Source organism: Mobula birostris, chromosome 6 (assembly GCF_030028105.1).
Source record: "Mobula birostris isolate sMobBir1 chromosome 6, sMobBir1.hap1, whole genome shotgun sequence".
NCBI lineage: Eukaryota > Metazoa > Chordata > Chondrichthyes > Myliobatiformes > Myliobatidae > Mobula > Mobula birostris.
In genome coordinates this window covers 92,757,007-92,783,025 of record NC_092375.1, presented here as the reverse complement: position 1 = coordinate 92,783,025, position 26,019 = coordinate 92,757,007, and the positions used below count along the sequence as shown (strand labels likewise).

The 26,019-nt window shown below is 42.1% G+C and overlaps 1 protein-coding gene across 9 annotated transcripts in view; it reads right to left on the bottom strand.

Annotated features, from left to right (window-relative positions):
• Positions 1-5,952: 5,952 nt before the first annotated feature.
• The window catches only part of tmco3 (transmembrane and coiled-coil domains 3), a 62,392-nt gene continuing 42,325 nt past the window's right edge, over positions 5,953-26,019 (bottom strand). For 7 of the 9 annotated variants that reach the window (XM_072260854.1, XM_072260853.1, XM_072260855.1 and 4 more), the window contains exons 10-13: positions 22,370-22,520; positions 18,887-18,966; positions 13,283-13,432; positions 5,953-13,194 (exon numbers count right to left, since the gene is read on the bottom strand). In XM_072260854.1, the coding sequence (XP_072116955.1) occupies positions 12,988-13,194; positions 13,283-13,432; positions 18,887-18,966; positions 22,370-22,520 (588 nt within the window). In that variant the 3' untranslated portion in view covers positions 5,953-12,987. Of the gene's footprint in view, positions 13,195-13,282; positions 13,433-18,886; positions 18,967-22,369; positions 22,521-26,019 lie in introns of those variants that run through there. The other 2 variants (XM_072260860.1, XM_072260861.1) reach the window with 2 other exon arrangements.

Below are 26,019 nucleotides of genomic sequence, written 5' to 3'. Positions count from 1 at the left end.
AAAGTACTAAGCGACTCTGGTCAAAACCCACGTATGGTGGCAGCGGAAGGATGGCCAGTTGCAGAAGGGTAAGTTAAACTTGGAGAAGAGTGTGGTTGCAGTCCCAAGGCAAGAAACTTCCTGAGGCAAAAAATAAAGCAGATGCTTAGGAAATGGCGGAAGCCTCAGAGGAGGAGGAACTTCACCCAGAGGCAAACTGTCCAAACCTTTGCTGGAAAATCTGTTCCGAGACTTTTTGTTTGCCCGGTGGAGGAGAGAAGATGCTTTTAGGAAGCCTGTGGAAGGGTCCAAAGATGCTGTTGTATCATCCAGGTGACGATATTGCAAAGTATCTCCTCAGGTTCAAGAGGATAGGATGGATATGGCAATGGCCTACCATTACTGACAGATAAAGCTCTGGAAGCCTACACTGCAATGGATGAAGAGAGGTCCAGCAACTATCTTGGCTTGAAGGAGTCACTGCTGGCTAAATTTGATATCTCAGCAGATATCTATTGTCAATGCTTCCATTATAGTATTCTACCACCAAAGGAGTCTTGGATCGTGTCCACGACATTTTGGAGAGGGAGGGAGAGCAGTCAGATGTCCTGGTACTTATTGGTACCAATGACATAGGAAGGAAAAGCAAAGAGGTCCTGAAGAGAGAATTTAGAGAGCTAGGTAGAAAGCTGAGAAGCTGGACCTCCAGGGTAGTATTTCTGGATTGCTGCCTGTGCCTCGCACCAGTGAGGGTAGAAACAGGATGATTTGGCAAATTAATGCCTGGCTGAGAAGCTGGTGCAGGGGGCAGGGCTTCAGGTTCTTGGACCATTGGGATCTCTTCTGGGGGAGGTATGACTTGTTCAAAAGGGACCAGTTGTACCTGAACCCGAGGGGATCAATATTCTTGCGGGCAGGTTTGTTAGAGCTGTTGGGGAGAGTTTAAACTAATTTGGCGGGGTGGGGGGGTGGGAACCAGAGTGAAGGGACTTAGGATAGGACAGTTGGTAAAAAAGCAAAGATAGCATGCAGTCAGACTGTCAGGAAGGGCAGGCAGATGATAGGACATAATTGCAGCCAGCAGGGCGAGTATCAATGTATTAGGGATGCAGAATCAAAAAGGGTAGCAAACTCCCTTTCAATGTTGGAATACCTGGTTTCCCCTGGGAGGTGTTTTTGCCTCTGGTAAAGGATAGGTTGCTCTTCTCCAAGTACTCCTAGAACCAGCACTGCTACACTGCCAACTCCTGATGCATCCATCTGGACAAGGAGCTGTTTGGACTCTGAAGGATGGGTGAAGAACACCTGGGATTTAAGGGCTTGAAAAGCATTTTCACACTCACTTGTCCACATCACTAGGTTGCTTGCAAGCTTCCCAGTAAGAATAGTCAGATGCAGCCAGCGTGACAACTTGGGGGATGAACCCGTGCTACCACCCTACCAGACCCAGGAAGGACTTCACTTCCTTCTTGGTGCAACGTCCAGGATTGTTGCTGATCAGTTCCACTTTGCCCACCTGTGTTTGAATCTCTCCATGTCCCAGCTGGTGTCTAAGGTATCTCGTTTCCCTTTTTGCCCACTCATGTTTTTGTAGATACAAGGTGAGACCGGCAACATGAAAATTCTCCAGGACCCCACGCAGATAGTCCAGGTGCTCTGACCACATCTGGCTGTAGACAACCACCTTATCCAGGTAGGCCGCATTGTAGGCCTCACAGCCTTGGATCACCTGGTCCATTAGTCACTGGAACATTGCTGGAGCATCCATGGTGACTGAAACAGACCCAGGGTATACAGAAGGCAGTGAGGGGTTTTGATTGGTCATGCAGGGGAACCTGCCTGTAGCCTATACTAAGCTCCTGTGTAGTAATGTAGTTTGCCTGTCCAACCCTTTCTAGTAGGCAATCAATGCAGGGCATACGGTAACCATCAAATAAAGAAATGGCATTCAGCTTCCGGAAATCAATGCATACCCTCAGAGCGCCATCCTTCTTGGGGATGATAACAACAGGACAGCTCCACTCACTATTTGAAGGCTCAGTGACTCCCTGCTCCAGCATAGTCTGAATTTCATCCTTCAGGTCTCCCACAAGTCGCTCTGGCGCTCTGGAGCATTGGCATACTGAATCCAGGTTGAATATCCTGGCCTCTACTGGAAAAGCTCTGAAAAATCAGCAAACACCCTCTGCAGCTCCAGGTCAATTTCCTGGCCTCCATGACCCCTTCCAAGTTATCATCAATGGGTACTTCATCTGTACAAATATCAACAGAGGCAGGAGAACCAGCATATTTCCCACAGAGCCATTGACCATATGACTTTATAGGCTTTTGGTTTCTCCCTCATACAAACTAGCATCCAAGTCAGGTTGAGATTATAATCCAGATATTGTTTTGGAATCATGCCAATATATGAAACAGCACTATCAACTCCTAGATTAACAGATGAATGTGATCGGCTACTTCCCTTCCTCGGTAATTCATGCAACGCAGACAAATCTCTCCCCAGAATCATGTCAACTGGTAGTTTCTCCAGCACTAGACTTTCATCAAGTACTTGTGGTCACCCAGCTCAATAGCGAGTTCTGCCAGTAGCTCAGACTTCCAGTCACCAAGGACACATTGGCCAGGTGTTTGGTGACTGTACTCAACACCAAAGGCAGGGCCATGACTCTTCTTAATAAATGACAGTGAGTACCAGAATCTAAAAGAGCTCTAACAGTTTTTCCGTTAACTTTGACCATAATAAACTGGCTCTTTCTCCTCACATTCTGCTTGTTTTCCATGACCACACTCACAATCATTACAGTCAATATCATCATGATCACATTCCTCTCTTGGTACATATCACATACTTGACAATTTGGGATTCTTGAGAGGACACACAGAGGATTTATGAACCTGGCTGCTGACAGTGGTAGCAAATAAAACTCTTAGAAGAAACTATCAAAGATTTTTTGGCCTCATTTCTCCCATTCCCCTATTCCAGAGTTACCCTTAGGGTCCCTTGGAGTATCAAGAGTCTCTGTTGCTTCGGAATGATCAATGTAATGACACCCCTTGCGGGCACTGAGGTACTGCAGGACAAGTCAGGCTATAGTGAGTCTATCCACTGGCTTGTGCTCTTGGACCCATGTTCTAGTGACTGGAGAAAGAACTCCAAAACAATGGCCACATCAAACTCCTTGGACTTCTGCTGATATCGAATCCATCAGTGGTGGAGACCCTTCAGGCAATGATAAGTCTCTGTACGTGACTCCATAAGACATAGGAGCAGAATTAGGCTATTTGGCCCATCGAATCTGCTCTGCCATTCAATCATGGCTGTTCCTTTTTTTTCCTCCTCCTCAGCCCCACTCCCCAGCCTTCTCCCTGACCTTTGATACCATGTCCAGTCAAAAACCTTTCAAGCTGTCTTAAGTACACGGAATGACCTGGCCTGTGGTAATAAATTCCGCAAATTTACCACCCTTTGGCAAAGGAAATTTCTCCGCATCTCTGTTTTAAATGGACACCCCTCTATCCTGAGGCTGTGCCCTCTTGTCCTGGTCTCCCTCATCTTTCTACATCTACTCTGTCTAGGCCTTTCAAAATTCAAAAGGTCTCAATGAAATCCTCCCTCATCCTTCTAAATTCCAGCGAGTACAGACCCAGAGCTATCAAACGTTCCTCGTATGATAACAGTTCCATTCCCGGAATCATCCTTATGAACCTCCTCTGAACCCTCACCAATGCCAGCACATCTTTTCTTAGGTGGGGAGTGCAAAACTGTTCACAATACTCAAGGTGTGGACTCACCAGTCCCTTACAAAGCCTCAGCATCACATCTCTGCTCTTGTATTCTAGACCTCTTGAAATGAATGCTAACATTGCATTTGCCTTCCTCACCACCAACTCTTCTGCAACTTAACCTTTAGGGTGCTCTGTACGAGGACTCCCAAGTTCCTTTGCATCTCAGATTTTCGGAATTTCTCCCCACTTAGAAAATAGTCTGCACATTTATTTCTACTACCAAAGTGCATGACCGTGCATTTTCCAACATGGTAATTCACTTGTCACTCTCCTGCCCATTCTCCTAATCTAAGTCCTTCTGCAGTTTACCTGTTTCCTCAACATAACCTGCCCCTCCACCAATCTTCATATTATCTGCAAACTTGGTAACAAAGCCAACTATTCCATCATCTAAATCATTGATATACAGCATAAAAAGCTGTCCCAAAACTGACCCCTGTGGAACACAAGTCATTGGCAGCTATAACACTAGGAAGTGGGCCCTTGAGACCTTCAGGACTACCTCCTTAGCAGAAAGTCTGACCTTTACAGGGAAAATATTACTGCATACTACGTGTCTTGGCTGCCGAATATCATTGCCGCAGGAGTGTGGTAAGGTGACAAAGAGCGCTCTGTACACGTGCACATTTACAGATACATTGCCTTATCATTCAGTGGTTGTTGCATTTCAATGCCTTTCCCCCCAGTATATTATGATAAAAGGTCCTAAAGGATTAGGCTTTTTGGTGCCTTTCCCACAAACACTTTGGAATATTCCATTTCCTTAGTAATAGGGATGTGTAAATGTGCATATGTTGTTTGCATACTGTATTTAAGGTAGATACTTACGTTTATTTTGTGCTGTGATCGTAAATATTTTGTGAGATGTGTCATAATCCAATTCCTGTGTAACTTTACACTAACCTTGTTGGTAATTAAAAATGGTATGTCCTGGTGCCTTAAAAAACTGGGCGGTTCACTCTCAGTAGCAGGGAGAGAGATTGAGCTGCCAGGAGTTCACACTGGATAAAGTATGGAACTGTTATTGTGCTTTCTGGTAGATATATTTTTGTAAATATTGCCAGTTTTCTTAATCTTTCAAATTTCTTAAGTTTTCGCTAATTTTTGTAAGTTTGATTTTCTGACACACCGAAATGACACACTTGCACGAAAATGCTAAGCGATTCCAGTCATTTTTTGTAACCCATGTATCGCAATACACACAGAAATGGGCCCTGCCACCTATCAATTCCTAGTTGACAATTAAATACTCAGTTATTCCAATCCTATTAGAATACCACCTGGTCTATACCATTCTATGAATTGGCAATCCAACTACTCATCTAGGTATTCAAATATTACACTGCCTCTACAACTCCCTCAGTGTGTTCCAGATTCCAACTATGGTCCAAGTACACAAATTTCTCCTCAGATAATCTCCAAACTTCTTACTTTAAACATACTTCCACTAGTTTAATATTACAGTCAAGTAAAAGTAGAACACAGGGAACAATTTTTGTTTAAGGATTACTAAATAAATTACTGTCAGTCAGTTTTATGGTCCCTGTAAGAATTTGAAAGAGGTACATGGTCAGATACTGTATATGGAAATGGGCAGACAGGAACATAGAGCAGTACAGCACAAGAACAATATTGTGCCAAACCAATTAAATTAATAATGGCAAACTAATCCCTTCTCCCTACACAATGTCCATATCCTTTTATTTTCCTCACATTCATGTACCTATCTGAACATCTCTTAAAAGCCCCTAGGGTATCCGCCTGTACTACCTCCCCAGGCAGTGCATTCCAGTCACCCACCACTCTGTGACAAAAACAACTTGCCCGTCACATCTCCTTTGAACTTACCCCTTCTCACCTTAAATGCATGCCCTCTGGTCTAAGCCTTTTCAACCCCAGGAAACACATATTCTCTGACAACTCTATCTATGCCTCTCATAATCTTATAAACCTCTGTCAACTCTCCCCTCTGCCTTCACTGCACCAGAGAAAGCAACCCAAGTTTGTCCAACCATTTGTCTCAGCACATGCCCTTTAATCCAGGCAGCGTACTGGTAAACCTCTTCTGCATGCTCTCCAAAACCTCAACCTCATGCCCAATTGATAAATTAACCAAGCTTGTGTTTTAATATTAAAGAGCTACATTAAAGCTACACTTAGAGATGAACAAAGTGATGTAAAGTGTAAAATTATTAATCTTACCTTTATTTCAAGAATTGTTAAAAGGAACAGACATCACAGTGATAGCCAATACATGATATAAATATGCAATGACTCAAATGGTTTCATTATATTTCTATTATTTGTTAAAGTTCTACAATGCTCTAAATTAATAGCAGGTTGTGCCTCTTCACATATATTCAAAATGAAAATGCAAACCATTACTGATGACAATTTCCTACCCTCCAAGTAAAAACAATTATTCCTAGATTTTCCCACTCAGTTTTGTTTTAACCTTATCAATATCTTAAATGTAGTGCACCCAGGATTTCTTCCAGCAAGCAGTCAGAAGAACTGTGGAAATTCCTTGCAAATTCAGCCCAGTATTAGGAAACTGGATGCTATAATTCAAAAAATGGCAGTTAAATTCTTGATAATTCTTAAGTAAAACTCTTAAAAACAAAATCCAAAGAAATATCAATTTGCAGAAGCAGCAATTTTAGGATTTCTTTCTTAAATGGAATTTTATTTTTCTGGGGTATTTGTGCTTCAGTGGCAGAGTCAGTGTTTATTGCCTATCCCTTATCATCCTCAAGGTGGTGATGAACTATCTTCCTGAACTTCTGCTGTCCTGGTCCAAGGTGCTACTACAGTTAATGTTGCAGGTACACGATTTAGATCCAGTGCAATGAAGGACTATTGACTTTCAAATAAGTATGATGTGCAACTTAGCAAGGACTTTGCAGAGTTTGTGTTCCAATTCACTTGTGGCCCTCGGCCTTGGTTGACAGAGTTTGTGGCTGCGGGAGTAGCCTGGATAAGTAATTGTAGTTTGTCGACTGCAGTGTCAGCTGGTGAAATAACATTGTCTTGGGTGATGGAAGGGGCTCCTATCTGCCTTGCAGGTTTTATTCTGGTAATGTAAAACTTAATGAGTTTTTGTTGGAGCTGCACTCATCCAGGCAAGGAGGGAGTATTCCATCACACTTCTGACTTGTGGGTTATACACTGTACAAGGGGTTTGTATTGCCAAAAGGTACCCAAACCCTGACCTGTTCTTCAACGATGATATTATATGGGTTTTGTCCAGGTGGTGATATGAAGGAGCACAATGCAGACAGTGACACAGAAACCAGATACAGAAGGCAGAGTGAAATCAGTAAATCTGGTGGGAATAAGTCAAGCAACAGCTTACCTTTAAAGTTCTGAGGAGTGACACTTTTTGTAGGAGAACAAGAATAGACTTGGATAGATTGGAAGAATGGGCAGAGAAGTGGCAAATGAAGTACAATGTTGGAAAGTGTATGGTTATGCACTTTGGCAGAAATAATAAACGGGCAGACTATTATTTAAATGGGGAAAGCATTCAAAGTTCGGAAGTGCAACAGGACTTGGGAGTCCTCGTACAGGACTTAAGGTTAACCTCCAGGTTGAGTCGGTAGTGAAGAAGGCGAATGCAATGTTGGCATTCATTTCTAGAGGAATAGAGTATAGGAGCAGGGATGCGATGTTGAGGCTCTATAAGGCGCTGGTGAGACCTCACTTGGAGTACTGTGGGCAGTTTTGGTCTCCTTATTTAAGAAAGGATGTGCTGAAGTTGGAGAGGGTACAGAGAAGATTCACTAGAATGATTCCAGGAATGAGAGGGTTAACATATGAGGCACGTTTGTCCGCTCTTGGAGTTTAAAAGAATGAGGGGAGACCTCATAGAAACATTTCGAATGTTGAAAGGCATGGACAGAGTGAATGTGGCAAAGTTGTTTCCCATGATGGAGGAGTCTAGTACGAGAGGGCATGACTTAAGGATTGGAGGGCGCCCATTCAGAATAGAAATGCCAAGAAATTTTTTTTAGTCAGACAGTGGTGAATCTATGGAATTTGTTGCCACGGGCGGCAGTGGAGGCCAAGTCATTGGGTGTATTTAAGGCAGAGATTGATAGGTATCTGAGTAGCCAGGCATCAAAGGTTATGGTGAGAAGGCGGGGGAGTGGGACTAAATGGGAGAATGGATCAGCTCATGATAAAATGGCGGAGCAGACTCAATGGGCCAAATGGCCGACTTCTGCTTCTTTGTCTTATAGTCTTATGGACTTGAGAATGAGCGATCATGCTTGAACAAAACTGAGACAATTGGGTTTTCTTTTGCATAGTGCAGCAGATTGTTCTATTGAAGTGTTCTGATCTTTACACTGCAGAAAACACGCCATGATATGGAACCAGTGGCACTGTCTAAGACACATTGTGAAATAACTTCAGTGCATGTGTTTAATTTTACCATGTCCAAAAGGTAAAGGTACACTCTCTCCTTGCCTGGATGAGTGTAGATTCAATAAATACTGCACAGAGTGCAGCCCCTCTGTATTTCTCAATTAACAAAAAACGGTGTGGCCCAAATAATGAAATATTATTTCATTACTAAGGTAAGATGGTGATGGGGGGGGGGGTGGATGAGCTAGATCTCATTTGGAATGATGACTAGAAATCTGTCTAAAGTAACCATTCAGACACAGTGGATGAATGCGGTCAGGTAGGAGGTGGCATCTCCCTGCCCCATCTGCACTCCAACTTCACACAGCCTTGAATTGTGGTAACTGTGTGTCAAGATGTTTAAAAACTGTACCAAGAAACAAAACAGCTGAGCCTGACACTGTGGCTCAGAAGGGAAGTGGGGGGGCGGGGGTGGGAGAAGAAGAAGAAGTGAGCTGAAGTGATGAGGAATTTGTTGAAGTGAGCCGAAGTGATAGGGGAATTTGAAGAAGTGAGCTGAAGTGACAGGGGAATTTGTTGGTTCTGTGAACAGAAAGTAGGTTCTGTGGTTGAGAACAAGATTCCAAGATGTTGCATCCCGGATGCCAGGTCAGGGATATTTCAGACCAGGTCCACAACATTCTTAAGTGGGAAGGTGAACAACCACAGGTCATGGTCCACATCAGTACCAATGACATGGGTAGGAGGGGTGATGAGATCCTGCAAAGTGAGTTCAGGGAGTTAGGTACTAAGTTAAAGGTCAGGCCATCCACGGTTGCGATCTCAGAATTGCTACCTGTGCTAGTGAGGCCAGAAAGAGGAAGATCATACAGTTTAACACATGGCTAAGGAGACGGTACAGGAGGGAGGGGTTCAGATTTTTGGACCATTGGGCTCTCTTTCAGGGAAGTTGAGACTTGTTTGCATCTGAACTTCAGGGGAACAATATCCTTGTGGGAAGGTTTGCTTATGCTACATTGGGGGTGGGGGGGGGGGTGAGTTTGAACTAGAGCTGCATGGGGATGGGAATCAGAGTGCCAGAACACGGTGGAGTGGTTGTGGAGAAAGATGTTATAACTCCTACATACAAAGTCAGGAATCAAAAGGTAGGACTAATATCCTGTGCTGCGTATATTTCAATGCAAGGAGTATTGTAGGAAAGATGGATGAGCTTAGGGTATGGATCAACACGTGGAATTATGGTATTGTAGCCGTTAGTGAGACTTGGTCACAGGAGGGACAGGACTGGCAGCTCAGTATTTTGGAGTTCCATTGTTTTAGCAGTGACAGAGCAGGAGGGGTGGCATTACTTGTATAGAAAATATCATGGCAGTGCTCAGGACAGACTAGAGGGCTCATCGAGTGAGGCTTTATTAGTAGAACTGAGGAATAAAAAAGGTATAGCCCACATAAATGTTATTACATTATACACCACCCAACAGCGGAATTTAGAGAGAGATTGCAGACTGTTGCATGAAACAAGGTTGTGAAAGTACATGATTTTAACTTTCCACATTGACTAGGACTCCCATACTGGAAAAGGGCTGGATGAGAAAGAGTTTATCAAACGTGTTCAAGGAAGTTTCCTTAATCAGCACACAGAAGTCCAAACTAGAGAGAGTGTGATACTAGGTCTCCTATTAGCAAATGAGACAGGGCAGGTGACAGAGGTTTGTGTAAGGAAACACTTTGCATCTAGTGATCATAACGCCATTAGTTTCAAAGTAAATTTGGGAAAAAAGATAGGTCTGGTCTTCCAGTTAAGATTCCGATCAATACCAACCAGTTTTGATAGTATTAGAAAGGATCTGGCAAGTGTAGATTGGAACAGGCTGTTTTCTGATAAGGTGTACTTGGTAAGTGAGAGGCTTACAAAAGTGAAACTTTGAGAGTACAGAGTTTTTATGTTCCTGTCAGAATAAAAGGCGAGGATACAAGGTTTATGGAACCCTGGTTTGAGAGATATTAATGCTCTGCTTGGGAAAGAGGAGGTGCATAGCAGGAAGAAATGAGGTACTGAGGAGTAAAAGAAATGCAAGAGAACACATAAGAAATAAATCAGGAGGGCTAAAAGAAGGCACAAGTTGCTCTAGCAAAGAAGGTGAAGGAGAATCCTAAGGGCTTCTACAGATAAATTAAGAGCAAAAGGGTAGCAAGGGACAAAATTGGTCCTATGGAAGATCATTGCAGTAATCTTTGCATGGAGCCAAAAGAGAGGAAGAAGAAGAAGAGCCCTTAACTCAGCAGTGGAGATATCGGGGCACCATCATGATGGTGTTTCCGTAGCAAGCTATTTGTGTTTTTACGAGGCCGAGTTGCTAGCTCGACGCTCAACCCGACTTGGATTCGAACTTGGGAACCTTCGCTCCGAAGTCCGGCTCTGATATTATTGAGCCACCAAGCGGGACAAAAGAGAGGGGGAGATTTTAAATGGATATTTTGCATCTGTATTTACTCGAGAGGTGGAAGTGAGGCAAAGTGGCATCAAACTCATGGACCCTTTAGAGATTACAGAAGAGGAGGTGTTTTGAGGCAAATTAGGTGGATAAATCCCAAGGGCTTGACAAGGTGTCCCCTGGATCCTGTGGGAGGTTAGTGCAGAAATTGCCCGGACTCCAGCAGAAATATTTTAAACATATTTAGCCATGGGTGAGATGCCAGAGGATTTGAGGGTAGCTAATGTTGTTCCGCTTTCAAGAGCAGTTCTAAGAATAAACTAGGAAATTACAGGCCAGTGAGCCCGACAGCAGGAGTGGGAAAGTTATTGGAAGGTATTCTTGGGGAATGGATATATAAGTATTTGAATAAACAGGGACTGATTAGGGATAGTCAAGTTGGCTTTGTGCCTGCTAAGTCTTGACTAACCAATCTTCAGAGTTTTTCAAGGAAGTTAGCAGGAAATTTGATGAAGGAAAGGCAGTGGATGTTGTTTAGCAAGGCCTTTGACAAGGTCCCACATGGGAAGTTAGTCAAGAAGGTTCTGTTTCTTGCCATTCAGGATGAGGTAGGAAATTGGATTAGACATTGGCTTCATGGGAGAAGCCAGAGAGTGGTAGTAAATGGTTACCTCTCTAAATAGAGGCTCGCGACTCTTGGCGCGTTGCAGGGATCAGTGCTGTGTCCTTTGTTGTTTGTCATCTATATCAATGATCTAGATGATAATGGGATAAGCTGGATTAGCAAATTTGTGGATGACACCAAGATTGGGGGTGTAGTGGACAGTGAAGAAGATGATCAAAGCATGCAGTGGGATCTGTACCAGCTGGAAAAATGAGCTTAAAAATGGCGGATGGAATTTAATGCAGGCAAGTATGAGATTGGGAAGATCAATGCAGAGTAGGTCTTACACAGTGAATGATAGGGCATTGAAGAATGCGGTAGAACAAAGGGATCTGGGAATGCAGATCCATAATTTCTTGACTGTGGTGTCTTAGGTAGATAAGGTCATAAAGCAAGCTTTTGTCACATTGGCCTTCATAAATCAATGTACTAAGTACAGGAGATGGGACATTGTATCAGACATTGGTGAAGCCTAACTTGGAGTATTGTGCGCACTTTTGGACACCTTTTGTATTTACAGGAAAGATTGAAAGAGTGCAGAGAAAATTTACAAGGATATTGCTGGGACTTGAGGTCCTGAATTATAGGGAAAGACTACAAAGGTTAGGACTTTATTCCCTAGAATGTAGAAGATCGAGGGGAGATTTGATGGAGGTATACAAAACTCTGAGGGGTATAAATAGGGTAAATGCAAGCAGGCTTTTTCCACCGTGTTTGGGTGGGACTACATCTAGAAGTCATAGGTTAAAGGTGAAAGGTGAAATTTTAAGGGGAACACGAGAGGGAACTTCTTCAGAGTGTGGTGAATGTGTGGAATGAGCTGCCACAGCAAGTGGTGGATGCGAGCTTGTTTTCACCATTCAAGAGAAATCTGTACGGGTACATGGATGGGAAGGCTATGGAGAGCTATGGTCCAGGTGCAAGTTGACAGGACTAGGAAGATTAATGGTTTGGCACAGACTAGATGGGTCAAAGGGCCTGTTTCTGTGACTCTATAAAAGTTAGCTACGTTTGTCAAAAAGGGCTCCTTTGCATGGAACTTTGCAATGTATGGATTTCACAATAAGCCTCACTATATTGAGTCATAAACAGGTTAGATGACAGGACTCAGAAAGTTGGGGTAATGGAACTGTTTATCAATTAGTGAGATACAAACAGCAGTATTCCTAGATGTCTATACCAGGCCATCAGCTCTTCACAGAATTTGGAAATGACTAGTAAGGACTTTGGGAGACAATTATACATTAAATTAAGCATACACTATAGGTAGCAATAGATAGAAGTAGTAAGTTATAGAGAGACCTGAAGGATATCTTTTGAAATGTAATCAAGGCAGACAATTAGGTAGCGATTAGTCATGATACAGGCAACAACTTTAAATTCAAGTAGTTCAAAAAGCCTCTGGAATATGAATTTAAGCCAGTCTGGAATGTACACTGAGTGGATGAATGTAGATCTGCCACCTCCCAATGAAAACATCACCAGCACCTAAAAATTAATACATACTTATCAAAAATATGTCTTCTTGCTTCCCTTAATCGGTATTCCACAAAGTATATTATAAAGTTCAGCACATTTCAGTGTAATTTTGCTCCAAAAGTCCATTTCTTTATTTGAATATGAGGAATATGAAGCGGTATGAAATGTTCCAGCAGTAGGTTCAAAGTGACCTTTGCCTTTCCAGTTGTCACCTTAAAGCCAGGGAAACCAAATTCCATACTTCTATTGGTACAGCTTTCTACTAGAAGTCTCTTAAGGAGACTTTGAGAACAGCAGGAGGCAGCGATCTCCAACATTTAACAAGTGAGGTGAATGGACCATAATCACGTGGTCAATCGCCTGTCTGGTTTTGGTGCACATTTCAAAATTGCTCCTCTCCACAATGCAGGGGCAAGTAAAAGGCTTAAAGTAGTGACACTGAGAATGAGAAGGTACACCTGTAGAGAAAGAAGATGGTATCTGCTTTATTTTAGGTTTTGTGGCAGAATTATCCCAATACATTATTCCAACACTTAAACTGATACTGAACAATTAAAAAATAACCTACCTCTCGAGATATAATCCCTGACTTACGGGCCCGACTACTCAGAACAAAGGAAAACTCACTGACTTGCGCTAAGCCAGCAGAAACTATCCATCTGATGTACCTGCTGTTTCTTGGGAGAATCAGAGAGAGGACAAGAACTGCTAAGATAAACTAGAAGTGAGAAAAAAAATTAAAAATGCATTAACACCATCACTTACGCACTGTCCTCAATGATTTTAAACACTCTAGGTCATTTCATTGTATTGTACATGACCTGTATTTTTAAATTATCAGCAACTGCTTAAAAACAAACAGCATTTCACAACAGGAGACGGACTTTTGAAAACCCGATGATAACATACACTCAGTAGCCACTTTATTCAGTATATCTGTACATCAATGCAAATATCTAATCAGCCAATAACGTGGCAGCAAATCAACGCATAAAAACATGCAGACATGATCAAGACTCTAGAAGTTCAGTTGTTGCTCAGACCGAGCATCAGAATGGGAAAGAAGTGTGATTTAAGTGACTTCTGACTGTGGAATGAATGTTGGTGTCAGATGGGGTGTTTACAGTATCTCAGAAAATGCTGATCTGAAAATCTCAGATTCTGATTTTCACACACAACAGTCTCTACAGTTTAGAGTCTCTACAGTGAGTAGCAGTTCTATGGGAGAAAACACCTTGTTAATGAGAGAGATCAGAGGAGAATGGCCAGACTGGTTCAAACTGACAGGAAGGTGACAGTAACTCTTAACAACCACACATTAGAACAGTGGTGTACAGAGGAGATCTCTGAATGCACATGTTGAACCTTTAAGTGGATGGGCTACAGTAGTAGAAGACCATACCGGGTTTGATTCCTGTACCTAATAAAGTGGCCACTGAGTATATACTCTCTGAAATCGTTTTAAACTCAAAACCTAAGTTTGCTGTAAAAATGTCCTTATACAAATGGCACCAAGGAGAGATGATTTCTTGTGTGCAGCTCTTAAGGTAATCATCAAATTTTCCCATTTGGAACTACTGCAGCTGAAATCTGCAGCCACAAACACTGCAGTAAGTAACATTGTTTCAAGCTATTTAAAAGAACTAAATCCTCAGAACTGATGAACTTTGGACTGCAGACCACTCAGGAAATGAGTTTAGCAGCTAGAAGCTCAGGTGAGCTGTCCATTGTCTCAAAAAACATAGCTGATTTGGAGGGCTCCAGGGAAAACGAGGTGCAGGGCCCCAAGACCTTCCCTGGCTAATGTAGTGTCTCTGGAAAATAAAGCACAAGACCTCAGAGCAACACTGCAGTACCAGGAGGACACTGGGGACAACTGTGTACTCTTTTTCATAGACCTGGTCACCCACCGCATGGACCAGACAGTGGCAGCAGGTAAAGGCACAGGCTACATTGTTTACTCATCATTGTAAAAAGATATGGCAGTTTTGTTTCGACCTGGAACAATGGGCAGTCAAGTGTCATCAGTCCTGCCTACTGAGGGAGCTCTCTGCTATCATTCTGGTAGCAATGTACATGCCACACCTGGCAAACTGGACACGCTGAACATTGCAATCTACATTCATGAAGTAGCACACCCGGACATCTTCCCAATCATCACTGGAGATTTCAGCCAGGCCAGCTTGAAGAGGTCCCTGAGAACTTATCTCCAACTTATCATCGGACCAAGTCAGCATGGATTTGTGAAAGGAAAATCATGTCTGACGAATCTCATAGAATTTTTTGAGGATGTAACTAGTAGAGTGGATAGGGGAGAACCAGTGGATGTGGTATATTTGGATTTTCAAAAGGCCTTTGACAAGGTCCCACACAGGAGATTAGTGTGCAAACTTAAAGCACACGGTACTGGGGGTAAGGTATTGATGTGGATAGAGAATTGGTTAGCAGACAGGAAGCAAAGAGTGGGAATAAACGGGACCTTTTCAGAATGGCAGGCAGTGACTAGTGGGGTACCGCAAGGCTCAGTGCTGGGACCCCAGTTGTTTACAACATATATTAATGACTTGGATGAGGGAATTAAATGCAGCATCTCCAAGTTTGGAGATGACACGAAGCTGGGCGGCAGTGTTAGCTGTGAGGAGGATGCTAAGAGGATGCAGAGTGACTTGGATAGGTTGGGTGAGTGGGCAAGTTCATGGCAGATGCAATTTAATGTGGATAAATATGAGGTTATCCACTTTGGTGGCAAGAACAGGAGAACAAATTATTATCTGAATGGTGGCCGATTAGGGAAAAGGGAGGTGCAACGAGACCTGGGTGTCATTATACACCAGTCATTGAAAGTGGGCATGCAGGTACAGCAGGCGGTGAAAAAGGCAAATGGTATGCTGGCATTTATAGCGAGAGGATTCGAGTACAGGAGCAGGGAGGTACTACTGCAGTTGTACAAGGCCTTGGTGGGACCACACTTGGAGTATTGTGTGCAGTTTTGGTCCCCTAATCTGAGGAAAGACATCCTTGCCATAGAGGGAGTACAAAGAAGGTTCACCAGATTGATTCCTGGGATGGCAGGACTTTCATATGAAGAAAGACTGGATGAACTAGGCTTGTACTCGTTGGAATTTAGAAGATTGAGGGGGGATCTGATTGAAACGTATAAAATCCTAAAGGGATTGGACAGGCTAGATGCAGGAAGATTGTTCCCGATGTTGGGGAAGTCCAGAATGAGGGGTCACAGTTTGAGGATAAGGGGGAAGCCCTTTAGGACTGAGATTAGGAAAAACTTCTTCACACAGAGAGTGGTGAATCTGTGGAATTCTCTGCCACAGGAAACAGTTGAGGCCAGTTCATTGGCTATATTTAAGAGGGAGTTAGATATGGCCCTTATGGCTACGGGGATCAGGGGGTATGGAGGGAAGGCTGGTGCAGGGTTCTGAGTTGGATGATCAGCCATGATCATAATAAATGGCAGTGCAGGCTCGAAGGGCCGAATGGCCTACTTCTGCACCTATTTCTATGTTTCACCTGCAGAACCAGAGAAGCCAACACACTCGATTACTGTTACACTTCCATCAAGAGTGCTTACTATGCCATCCCGTGCCTGCACTTTGACAAGCTTGATCACCTGGCTGCATGTACCATGAGAGGCAGAGGAGCATTTATAGGACTGCTTTGACTGGACCATATTCAAGGTTTCATCTTTAGATCTGAATGAATACGCCACAGCTATAATTGACATCATCAAGACTTACTTCATTGAGTGTGTGCCTTCAAGAACATACTGAGTTTCCCAAACCAGAAGCCCTGGATGAACCAAGAGATTCACAGTCTGATGAGGTCTAGATCTGTGACGTTCAAGATCAGTCACCCAGAAGGCCATCATATGAACAAAGAGACAATTCCATGAGAAATTAGAGATGCAATCAGATGCATGGCAGTTGTGCTAGGGTTTGTATTTACTTCCTACAAGGTGAAACCTAACAGCATAAATGATAGTGATGTTTCACTCCCTGATGAGCTCAATGCCTTTTATGCACACTTTTAAAGTGAGAATAACACAACCCCCATGCAAATCCCCACAACGTCTGTCGACCCTGTGATCTCTGTTTTGGGGGGTCAATATCAGAACATCCTTCAAGAGAGTTAATTCTCACAAAGAATCAGGGTACTGAAAACTTGAGTTAACCCACTGGCTGCAGTGCTTAAGCACATCTTTAACCTCTCAATACTACGGTCTGAGGTTCGCACTGTTTCAAAAGGGCAGCAAGAATTCTGGTGCTCAAAAAGAGCAGGGCGACTTGCTTCAACAACTATTCCCAGTAGCACTCGCATCTATTATGATGAAGTACTTTGAGATTTTGGTCATGGTTAGAACTAACTCCTCCCTGAGCAAGGGCCTGAACCCATTGCAGTTTGCCTACCATCAGAACAGGTCTACAGTGGATGCAGTATCACAGACTCTCCACTGCTTTAGAGCATCTAACTGCAAAACATACTGTTGTTTGTTGATTAAAAGTCAGCACTCAATACCATCACCCCCTTAGTATTGATCCACAAGCTTCAAACCTGGCCCTCTGTACCTCCTCCTGCAACTGGATCCTCAACTTCCTCATTGCAAAACCAGTCAGTATCGATTGATAATAAAATTTTCTTCTTGCTGACAATCAACAATGGTGCACCTCAAGGATGTGTGCTTAGCCCACTGCTCCTCTGTCCCTACACTCACGACTGTGTGGCTCAGCAGAGCTAAAACACCAGCTATAAATTTGCAAATGACATCATTGTTGTTGATAAAATCTCAGGAGGCAACAGGAAGGTACACTGGAGATAGATAAGCTGGTTGAGAGGAGTTGCAACAAAAACTCACACTCAAGATCAAGGAATTGATTGTGGACTTCAGGAAAGGGAAGTCAGGAAAATATATACCGGTCCTCATTGAGGGGTTAGTGGTGGAAAGGGTGAGGAACTTTAAGTTCCTGGGTGCCATCATGTTGGCGAATTGATCCTTGGCCCAACATACTAATGCAACCATGAAGAAAGTGGTCAGTGGCTCTACTTCATTAGGAGTTTGAGGAGATTTGGTAGGTGAGTAGGTCACCAAAGACCCTTACAAGTTTATGTAGGTGCATAGCAGAAAGCATTCTGATTGGTTGCATTATAGCCTGTTATGGAGCTTCTGATATACAGGACTGCGTGAGGCTGTAGACTCTTATCATCACAGGCACAACCTTCCGCAACACTGATATCTTCATGAGGCAATACCTCAAGAAGGCAGTGTCCATCACTGAGGACCTTCACCATCCAGGACATGCCTTCTTCTCATAACTACCACCAAGGAGGAGGTACTAGATCCTGAAGACCCATATTCAAGCATTCATTAACAGTTTTTTCCCCTCTGCCATCAGATTTCTGAATGTTCTATGAATACATGAACACTACCTCATTATTTTCTTTTGCAATATTTATTCTATAATATACAGTAATTTTACGTTTTTGCACTAAACTGTTGCCACAAACCAACAAGTTTCACATCATACAAGATAGTGAAAATAAACCTCACTGGTTCTGAAAATGTGCCTCTAATTTACTTTCCGGATTTCCTCATAAATTAGAGAGAGGCTCACTTGTCAAACTAAACATAGCCACTTGATGGTTGGTTAGAGGAAGCTGCAAATAGTAACAACCTTAGTTAATTTTAACTACAATTTACAAATTAGTTCCAAGTACAAATACAGCAGTTAGAAACTCAGGGCAATAGTGCACAAATGTGCCATGAAAACAGTGAATAAAAGGCTCAGTAGCACTAGCTTTTATAAACAGAGATAAGAATACATAAACAGATACAAGCGTGTAAAAACAAGAAACTTATGCTAAACCTTTATGAAACTAGAGTTTAGCTCCAGCTGGAGTATGGTACCCCTCTACATTTTGAATTTTATATAATCCAGTTTTCCACAAAGCCACCATGCTACTTTCAAAGTATCATAGGATTTCAACAAACACGCTTACTAACACCACATAGATTCCAAAAGCATTTCAACAAATAAAGGAAAAATATTGCAACTGTAGGTATCCTAAAAACTCAAACATTAGGAAACAGAAATACTCAGGTCAATCTATTGAGAAGTGGAAGCTTTGTCAGCCTTCCTCAAACTGGTATTAACTACTTTACCTTAAATACCACCACAGTCAGTGTAAGGCACATTAGGACAGTCAGTTCATAAAGCACAAATGTTGGAAACACGTGAAGACCTATGAAAAGTAGAAAATCATTATCAGTAGTCTAGTTAAAATGATAGTTTACATATTAGCTCTCAATATCACTAATCTGGCTTTGTTAACAGCTAAAAAACAAAAACTCAATGCAAATCAAAGAACTGCAGATACTGGAATCTGAAACAAAAACAACAAAAAAATGATGGAAATATTCAGCTGGTCAGAGAGCATCAGCAGAAAGAGAAACAGTTTCAGGTGAATATCTTACATAAGAATGGGGAAAATAGATAACCAAGAGCAGAACTGACTGGTTTTCATGCTAACAAACGAGTTACTAAAATCAAGAGTGCAAAAAGCTGTAACATTGCACCTCCTGCAACGTTTAAGTAACAGCTTCTTCCTCTCCGCCATCAGATTTATGAATAGTCCATGAATTCATGGTCACTACCTCACTATATTTGACACAGTGGTACCAGGATAACAGCCTCTCCCTCAATGTCCAAAAGACGAAAGAGCTGATTGTGGATTACAGCAGGAACAGAGACAGGCTCAGCCCAATCAACATCAATGGGTCTGCAGTTGAGAGGGTGAGTAGTTTCAAATTCCCCAGTATACACATCACCAAAGATCTCACACGGACTGTACACATCGATTTTGTGGAAAAAAAGAACAAGTGTCTCTTCCACCTCAGGCAACTGAAGAAGGGAGGAGGTTCACCAGGTTGATTCCAGGGCTGAAGGGGTTCTCCTATGAGGAGAGATTGAGTCGCCTGGGACTATACTCTCTGGAGTTCAGAAGAATGAGAGGGAATCTTATAGAAACATACAAAATTTTGAAAGGGGTAGATAAGATAGAAGTAGGAAAGTTGTTTCCATTGGAAGGTGAGAATAGAACTAGGAGACATTGCCTCAAGATTCAGTGGGGTAGATTTAGGATGAAGATGAGTAACAGTTTTTTCTAGAGAGAGTGGTGAATCTGTGGAATTCTCTGCCCAGGGAAGCAACTGAAGCTTCTTCACTAGATATATTTAAAAACAGTTAGATAAGTTTTTACACAGTAAGGGAATTAAGGGTTATGGGGAAAAGGCAGGTAGATGGAGCTGAGTTTATGGACAGATCAGCCATGATCTTATTGAATGGTGGGGCAGGCTCGATGGGCCGGCCTACTCCTGCTCCTATTTTCTTATGTAAGTTCAGCATGAGCCCCCAAATCCTCAAGACCTTCTACAGGGGCATCATTGAGAGCATCCTGACTGGCTGTAACATCGCCTGGTACGGGAACTGCACCAACTTTGATCGCTGGGCACAGCAGAAAGAAGACCTGGAAGATCACTGGGGACACCAGTCACCCCAACCATAAATTGATTCAGCTGCTTTTGTCTGGCAAATGCTACTGCAGCATTAAAGCCAGAATCAACAAGCTACAAGACCATTTCTTTCTACAAGCCATTAGACTGTTAAATTCACACGTGTGTACATTGCAACGGAGTCATAACACAAAGATTTTTACTCCTTCACTTTCAAGGATGGGTGCAAGATTAAAATAAATTCTAATTCTCTTTTTGCACTATTTATTTTATATATTTCTTATTGTAATTTTAAGTATTTTTATGTATTGCATCATACCGTTGCAAAACAATTTTCATGACATATGTCAGTGATAATAAACCTAATTAAACCTGCTGAGTGTTTCCATCATTTATTTTGATTTTACACTCAAATGACAGATTCATTCTTTCACCATTATTACCTCAAGAATGTTCCTCTGTCAGAGCCCACACCAAGGGATATGCTCTTGCCCTCACCCTTGAATTCCCATTGCCCAAAGCAAGGGATGCTCCTCACTCAGGACAACTCCCCATTGCCCATTCACAGATTTAGATTTAGGATAAGGGATAATAAATTTAGAGGGGATCTGAGGGGGACCTTTTCCACCCAGACGGTGGCGAGTACCTGGATGCACTGCTGAAGAGTGGTGGAAACAGAGTCACTGACAGCATTAAGTACCCAGTCAGCCACTTGACTCACCTAGATTTTGTAGTCTATTCAAGTGCTGGAAAATGGGATTAATATGGATAGGTGCCCTGGTTGGCAAAGATGTGGTGAGCCAAATGGTCTTTTTCCATGCTATACGACTCTGACACAGAGGGGCAACCTCATTCCTCTAAACTAAGTGAGGCTCCACACATTCCTACATTATTGGAAGCTCTTAAAGCCCCTCCAGATCAAAGAAAGATCTTTACCCTGTTTCCCCACTTCCCCCACCATGCACTGAAGGTGACTCCACAACACTGCCCTCCTGATTAAGGGATACTCTTTGCAACACACAGAGCATTTTACATTTTCTTCGCTACATTATAATTCAAGTTGCAAGTCACCATATTTAACACGGTTTCTGGAAAGTATTCAAAATTATTAAAAAGCATAGCTGAAAGTGGATCCCTATCATATTGTTAAGGTTCACATCAGAGGTATAATTACCTTTTCTTGGAAGAATGACGTAAGATTAGATGACACTGTGCTGTATCTCAGTCTTTAAAAAGCATTATCATTTCTTCATGGTGACAGTCAATATCCTGCTGTTTCCTATTCCATATCACATAGGAGGCCATTTCAGCCCGTTGGAGGTGTTGTGGCTCACATTCACCCCATATTCCCATCAACTCCCTCCTGATTTTTTCCACTCACGTACAAACTAGGGGAAATTTAGATTGTCCTGTTTACCAAATAATGGTCCTTTCAGATGTGGGAGGAAACTAGAGCACCCAGAGAAAACTCGCAAGGTCACAGGGAGAATGTATAAACCCCAGATAGACGGCACCAGTAGTCACATTGAACCTAGGTTGCTGGAGCTGAGCCAATAGCTCTACTGGCTGCACAACTGTGCTGCCCTATTTTTGGCAGAAAATAATCAGCATATATATTTCAGAAGACACACCTATCTCAGCACAAGCAGTATGGATGCTTGGCCACATTTTTAAGAATAGATTTTGATGCTCCAACGCTTTGTAAGGTGTACAGTTAGGCTGAAGGACCTGTTTATGTGTTGTAGTGCTCTATGACTCTAATACCCTTCAATTTTTCACTTCTATAAAAGTTTCCATGTTCATCTTACTAAGAGATTTGATGATTGTGCAACGCTCTTTAGCGAAAAAAGCAAGTCCCTATTAGATCAAAAATGGGAAAAAAAAGTCAGAACTGGAAAATTAAAGTAGGATATTCCAACACAGAAGTATGATATGTATGTTGGAAAGGTAAGATAATTAAATAAGAATTGCTGGAGAGATATGTCAGCATTCACTATTCGCCTATTGGAAACAGCACGTGCATAATTTTTTTACATTAATATTAAATTCCAGACCGTTAATAAATAACTTTCAAGAATAAGTTATAAGTAGTACTCCCATTCTCTAAACCCCTTACAAAGCACTGTTAATTACCAACTGAGGCAAAGAAAATGATGGCCAAAAAATCCCGTATAGGTTCCATACAGTACATGACTTCCTCTGTAGCTATGTGGCCTTGTGATGAAATTAATGCCCCAGCCAAAAAGCAACCAAGTTCCATGGAGATGTTGAGTATTTCAGTTACCTGCAGGAGTGCACAAACAGAAAAGTTCACAAAGTGTAACGTGGTTCAAAGGTCTGTAGTTAATAACAATTTTACACTTCTATTTGTATTAGTATACGGTATAGCAGTAATATATTTGTGCATAACGATACTACACATCACAGACATTTCTAATAAACAAAGCCAAAGAAACAAACAGCCCATCAAAGTTTTTATTAATTCCTTCTGATTTTCTTTTTAAGGTAATATTGCAGCCAAGAAAATCTTCTTCCCATGACTAATCTTGGACAAACTTGCATTTCCAAGTTGGGGTCCAAGTTCATAGCTCCTTGAAAGTGGCCACACAGGCTGATAGGGTAGTTAAGGCGGTTTATGAAATGCTTGCTTTTATTAGTCAAAGCATTGAGTTCAAAAGTCACGAGTTATGCTGCAACTTTATAAAACTCTGGTTAGGCCTCATCTGAAGTATTGTGTACAGTTCTGGTCGCCCCACTACAAGGAGGATGTTGAGGCTTTGGAGAGGGTACAGAAGAGGTTTACTAGGATGCTGCCTGGTTTAGAAGGCATGTGCTATGGTGAGAAGCTGGACAGACCTGGGTTGTTTTCTCTGGAGCAGCAGGGGCTGAGCAGAGATCTGATAGAGGTTTGGAAGATTATAAACAGTATATAGTACTCAGGGAGTATCTCTCTCCCAGGATAGAAATGTTTAATACCAGAGGACATGCACTGAAGGTGAGGGGGGTAGGTTCAGAGGGGATGTTAGGGGTAAGTTTGTTACACAGAGTGGTGGATGCCTGGAAAGCGCTGCCTGGTATGGTGATAGAGGCAAATACCATAGAGGCTTTCAAGAGATGTTTAGATAGGCACATGAATACGAGGAAGATGGAGAGATTAGTTTTGTTTTTTAAAAGTTTACTTTTTAGCTGGTTTGGTCCAAGGGCCTGTTCCTGTGCTTTACTGCTCTATGTTTAATGCTGCAAGATTTGAATATTAACCTGTGACACACAACTCACCACCACATGTCAACTTTGAGGTACGATGTGCAACTCAGTCTTGTGACATTTTGAGAACATTAAGTCCTGCTGCATTTTTGAATTGACTAGTCTTTTCTATGATGCATTTATGTTCTTAGTTACGGGGCCAATAAAGTGTATGTCCAATACTTTGAGCTCAAAATTTCAAATACAAAGTATGCAACAAAGATTTATGGAAGTATTATCTTCAGTATATAAACTCTTTGAAACTAATTTCAATTTGTCCAATTTATTCATAAACCCAGCAATTAAAACAAAAGAATTCAATTCTTAATTGTGTGTATAACATGAGAAGCAGGATAGGCCATTCACTCACTGATGACTGCAACTCTGTTCTACAAGATATCAGTCGATCTTTTACCGATAGTGCCACTTTCCTGCACTAACCTTAAACACCTTAATTCTGGTAAATCCATAAATCTAACAATCTTTTGTTTAGAATACATCCAACAACAGCCTCCCTCAGCCCTCTTGGGTAAAGAATTTCAAAGATTCACTGCTCCATGGACAAAAAGAAATCTCTTTTCAGTTCTGATACTGAACAGCAAACTTTTGAGATTTGACCCCCAGCTCTGGACATCCCATCCAGGAAAAACATCATTCATGCACCCATCCTGTCTAGCCCCAGTACAACTTTGCAAGTTTCAATTGGATCATTAGAAATCAGAGCAGAAATGGACAACTCAGCCCTCGAGTCTGCTTGCCCAATGAAAATCATAGCTGATCTTTTACCTCAACATCAACCTCTCTGCATAGTCCTCAATTTAGACAGTTTGAATGCAATAGGTGTTGTTTCTCAAATGATTCCTACTGATTAGTGTTGATTAAACAAAAAATCCTTTGCATACACAATTTTTCTGACAACAGGCATCTTGCACCAAAAGGGTCATTCAAGACATATCTTCCCCACTCTATGCCTGTGCATGTCCATTCTATAATTTCCTACAAAAGGCATCAAACCCTACTGCTTCAAACAGAGTCCTGCACCAAAGCCACACAACACTCCTCATTGAATTACCATTTTTCTTGACCAGCGTTATTTCATCAATTCTTGCTTCCTTCGAGCACTCATATCAACATTATCACCTGTTTCTGGAACAGCAGCTACTGGACTGGTATTGTACTTACTTTCTTTACTAGTTAGAAATTGACTCAGGTCACGCTGTTCTTCCAAACTCTGCCCGCTGGCCAATCTGGTCCATCGCTGTGCTTCTGGGAACTTCATCTCCTGGCCGTCTGATATTTTAGTAATACAGATTCTACTGAGATCCTTTGAAGTACTTCAATCACAGGTGACAGGAGAGCTCACAGAGCCTGAATCCAGGAAGGAATGAGATTGCCTCTCTTTTGTCTCAATTCAAGAGGTTGTAGGCCTGGGTCTGCTTCACCACTGGATTATCCCCAATCCAAGAAATCAATCTGATGAATGTTCACTGCACTCCTATTGCAAGAGCACCCTTCCTGACATTGGGAAGCCAGACCCTTACATAGTTGGTCCAGGTGTAATGTCATTAGGGACATATACAATTAACAGACAAATGTCAGTGGTTAGAATGGTTTTACTAATGTGCTAATTCAGGTAGCCCAGGAACAAATCCAACTGATATTTTAAAACAAAGCAACATACACAAGCATCTGTAGATATTATTTTCTTTGTGATTTCAAAACAAAGAATATTCACAAGGCACTGTGGGGTATCAGCAGTAGCAAAACCTCAAACCAGCATAAGAATAATGGCTTGGTACACCTCTCACTCCTCAGTCACTGCAAGACCGAAGACCAATCTTCAATTGTAAATGTTTATATGATGTGATAGACCAGAATATTCTGTATCATACATAGGATTTAGGTGTAGGTGGCAAGACTGACCTTCAAATGTCCATCTCTTATTGCCCTAAATTGGTGCTAATGGATCCAGCTAATTGTTGACTACTTTCGAATCAGCTACTATTGTATTAGAAACATTTTTCATGGTCAGAAGGCCACATATAATGATTGATGCAACTCCCTGTATTTCTGTTGTTCTTGATGCATGATGAAAATTATGTCTGCTGTATCTCTAGATGAGGGCTTCTCAACCTTTCTTGTGCTATGGACGGGACCCCTACTATCAAACAAGGGGTCTGTGGACTCCAGGTTGGGAACCCTGCTCTAGAAGGGCAGGATCCACAATGCGACTTGGGGAGCAGCTCTTTGGCCTGAGATGTTAAAGGTCGACAGGATACTGGCAATGAACTTTCCACTGCTAAGTAGCAGGGAGTCTCTTCTGCCGCAACCAAACTCTTGATGAAAGTCGTGATTACGTGAAATTGCCTGGCATCTTCTCTTAACATGGAGAGGATTGATGATTTGTGAATGAAGTACCTCTTCATCAAGCTTATGAACTTCTGCAGGGAAGTGGTCTGCTCCCAAGATCTTGTTTGGTTGGCCTTTTGGTTTCTTGTTGTCAGTGGTGGCTAGAGCAGAGTATGCTGCGAAATGGATTT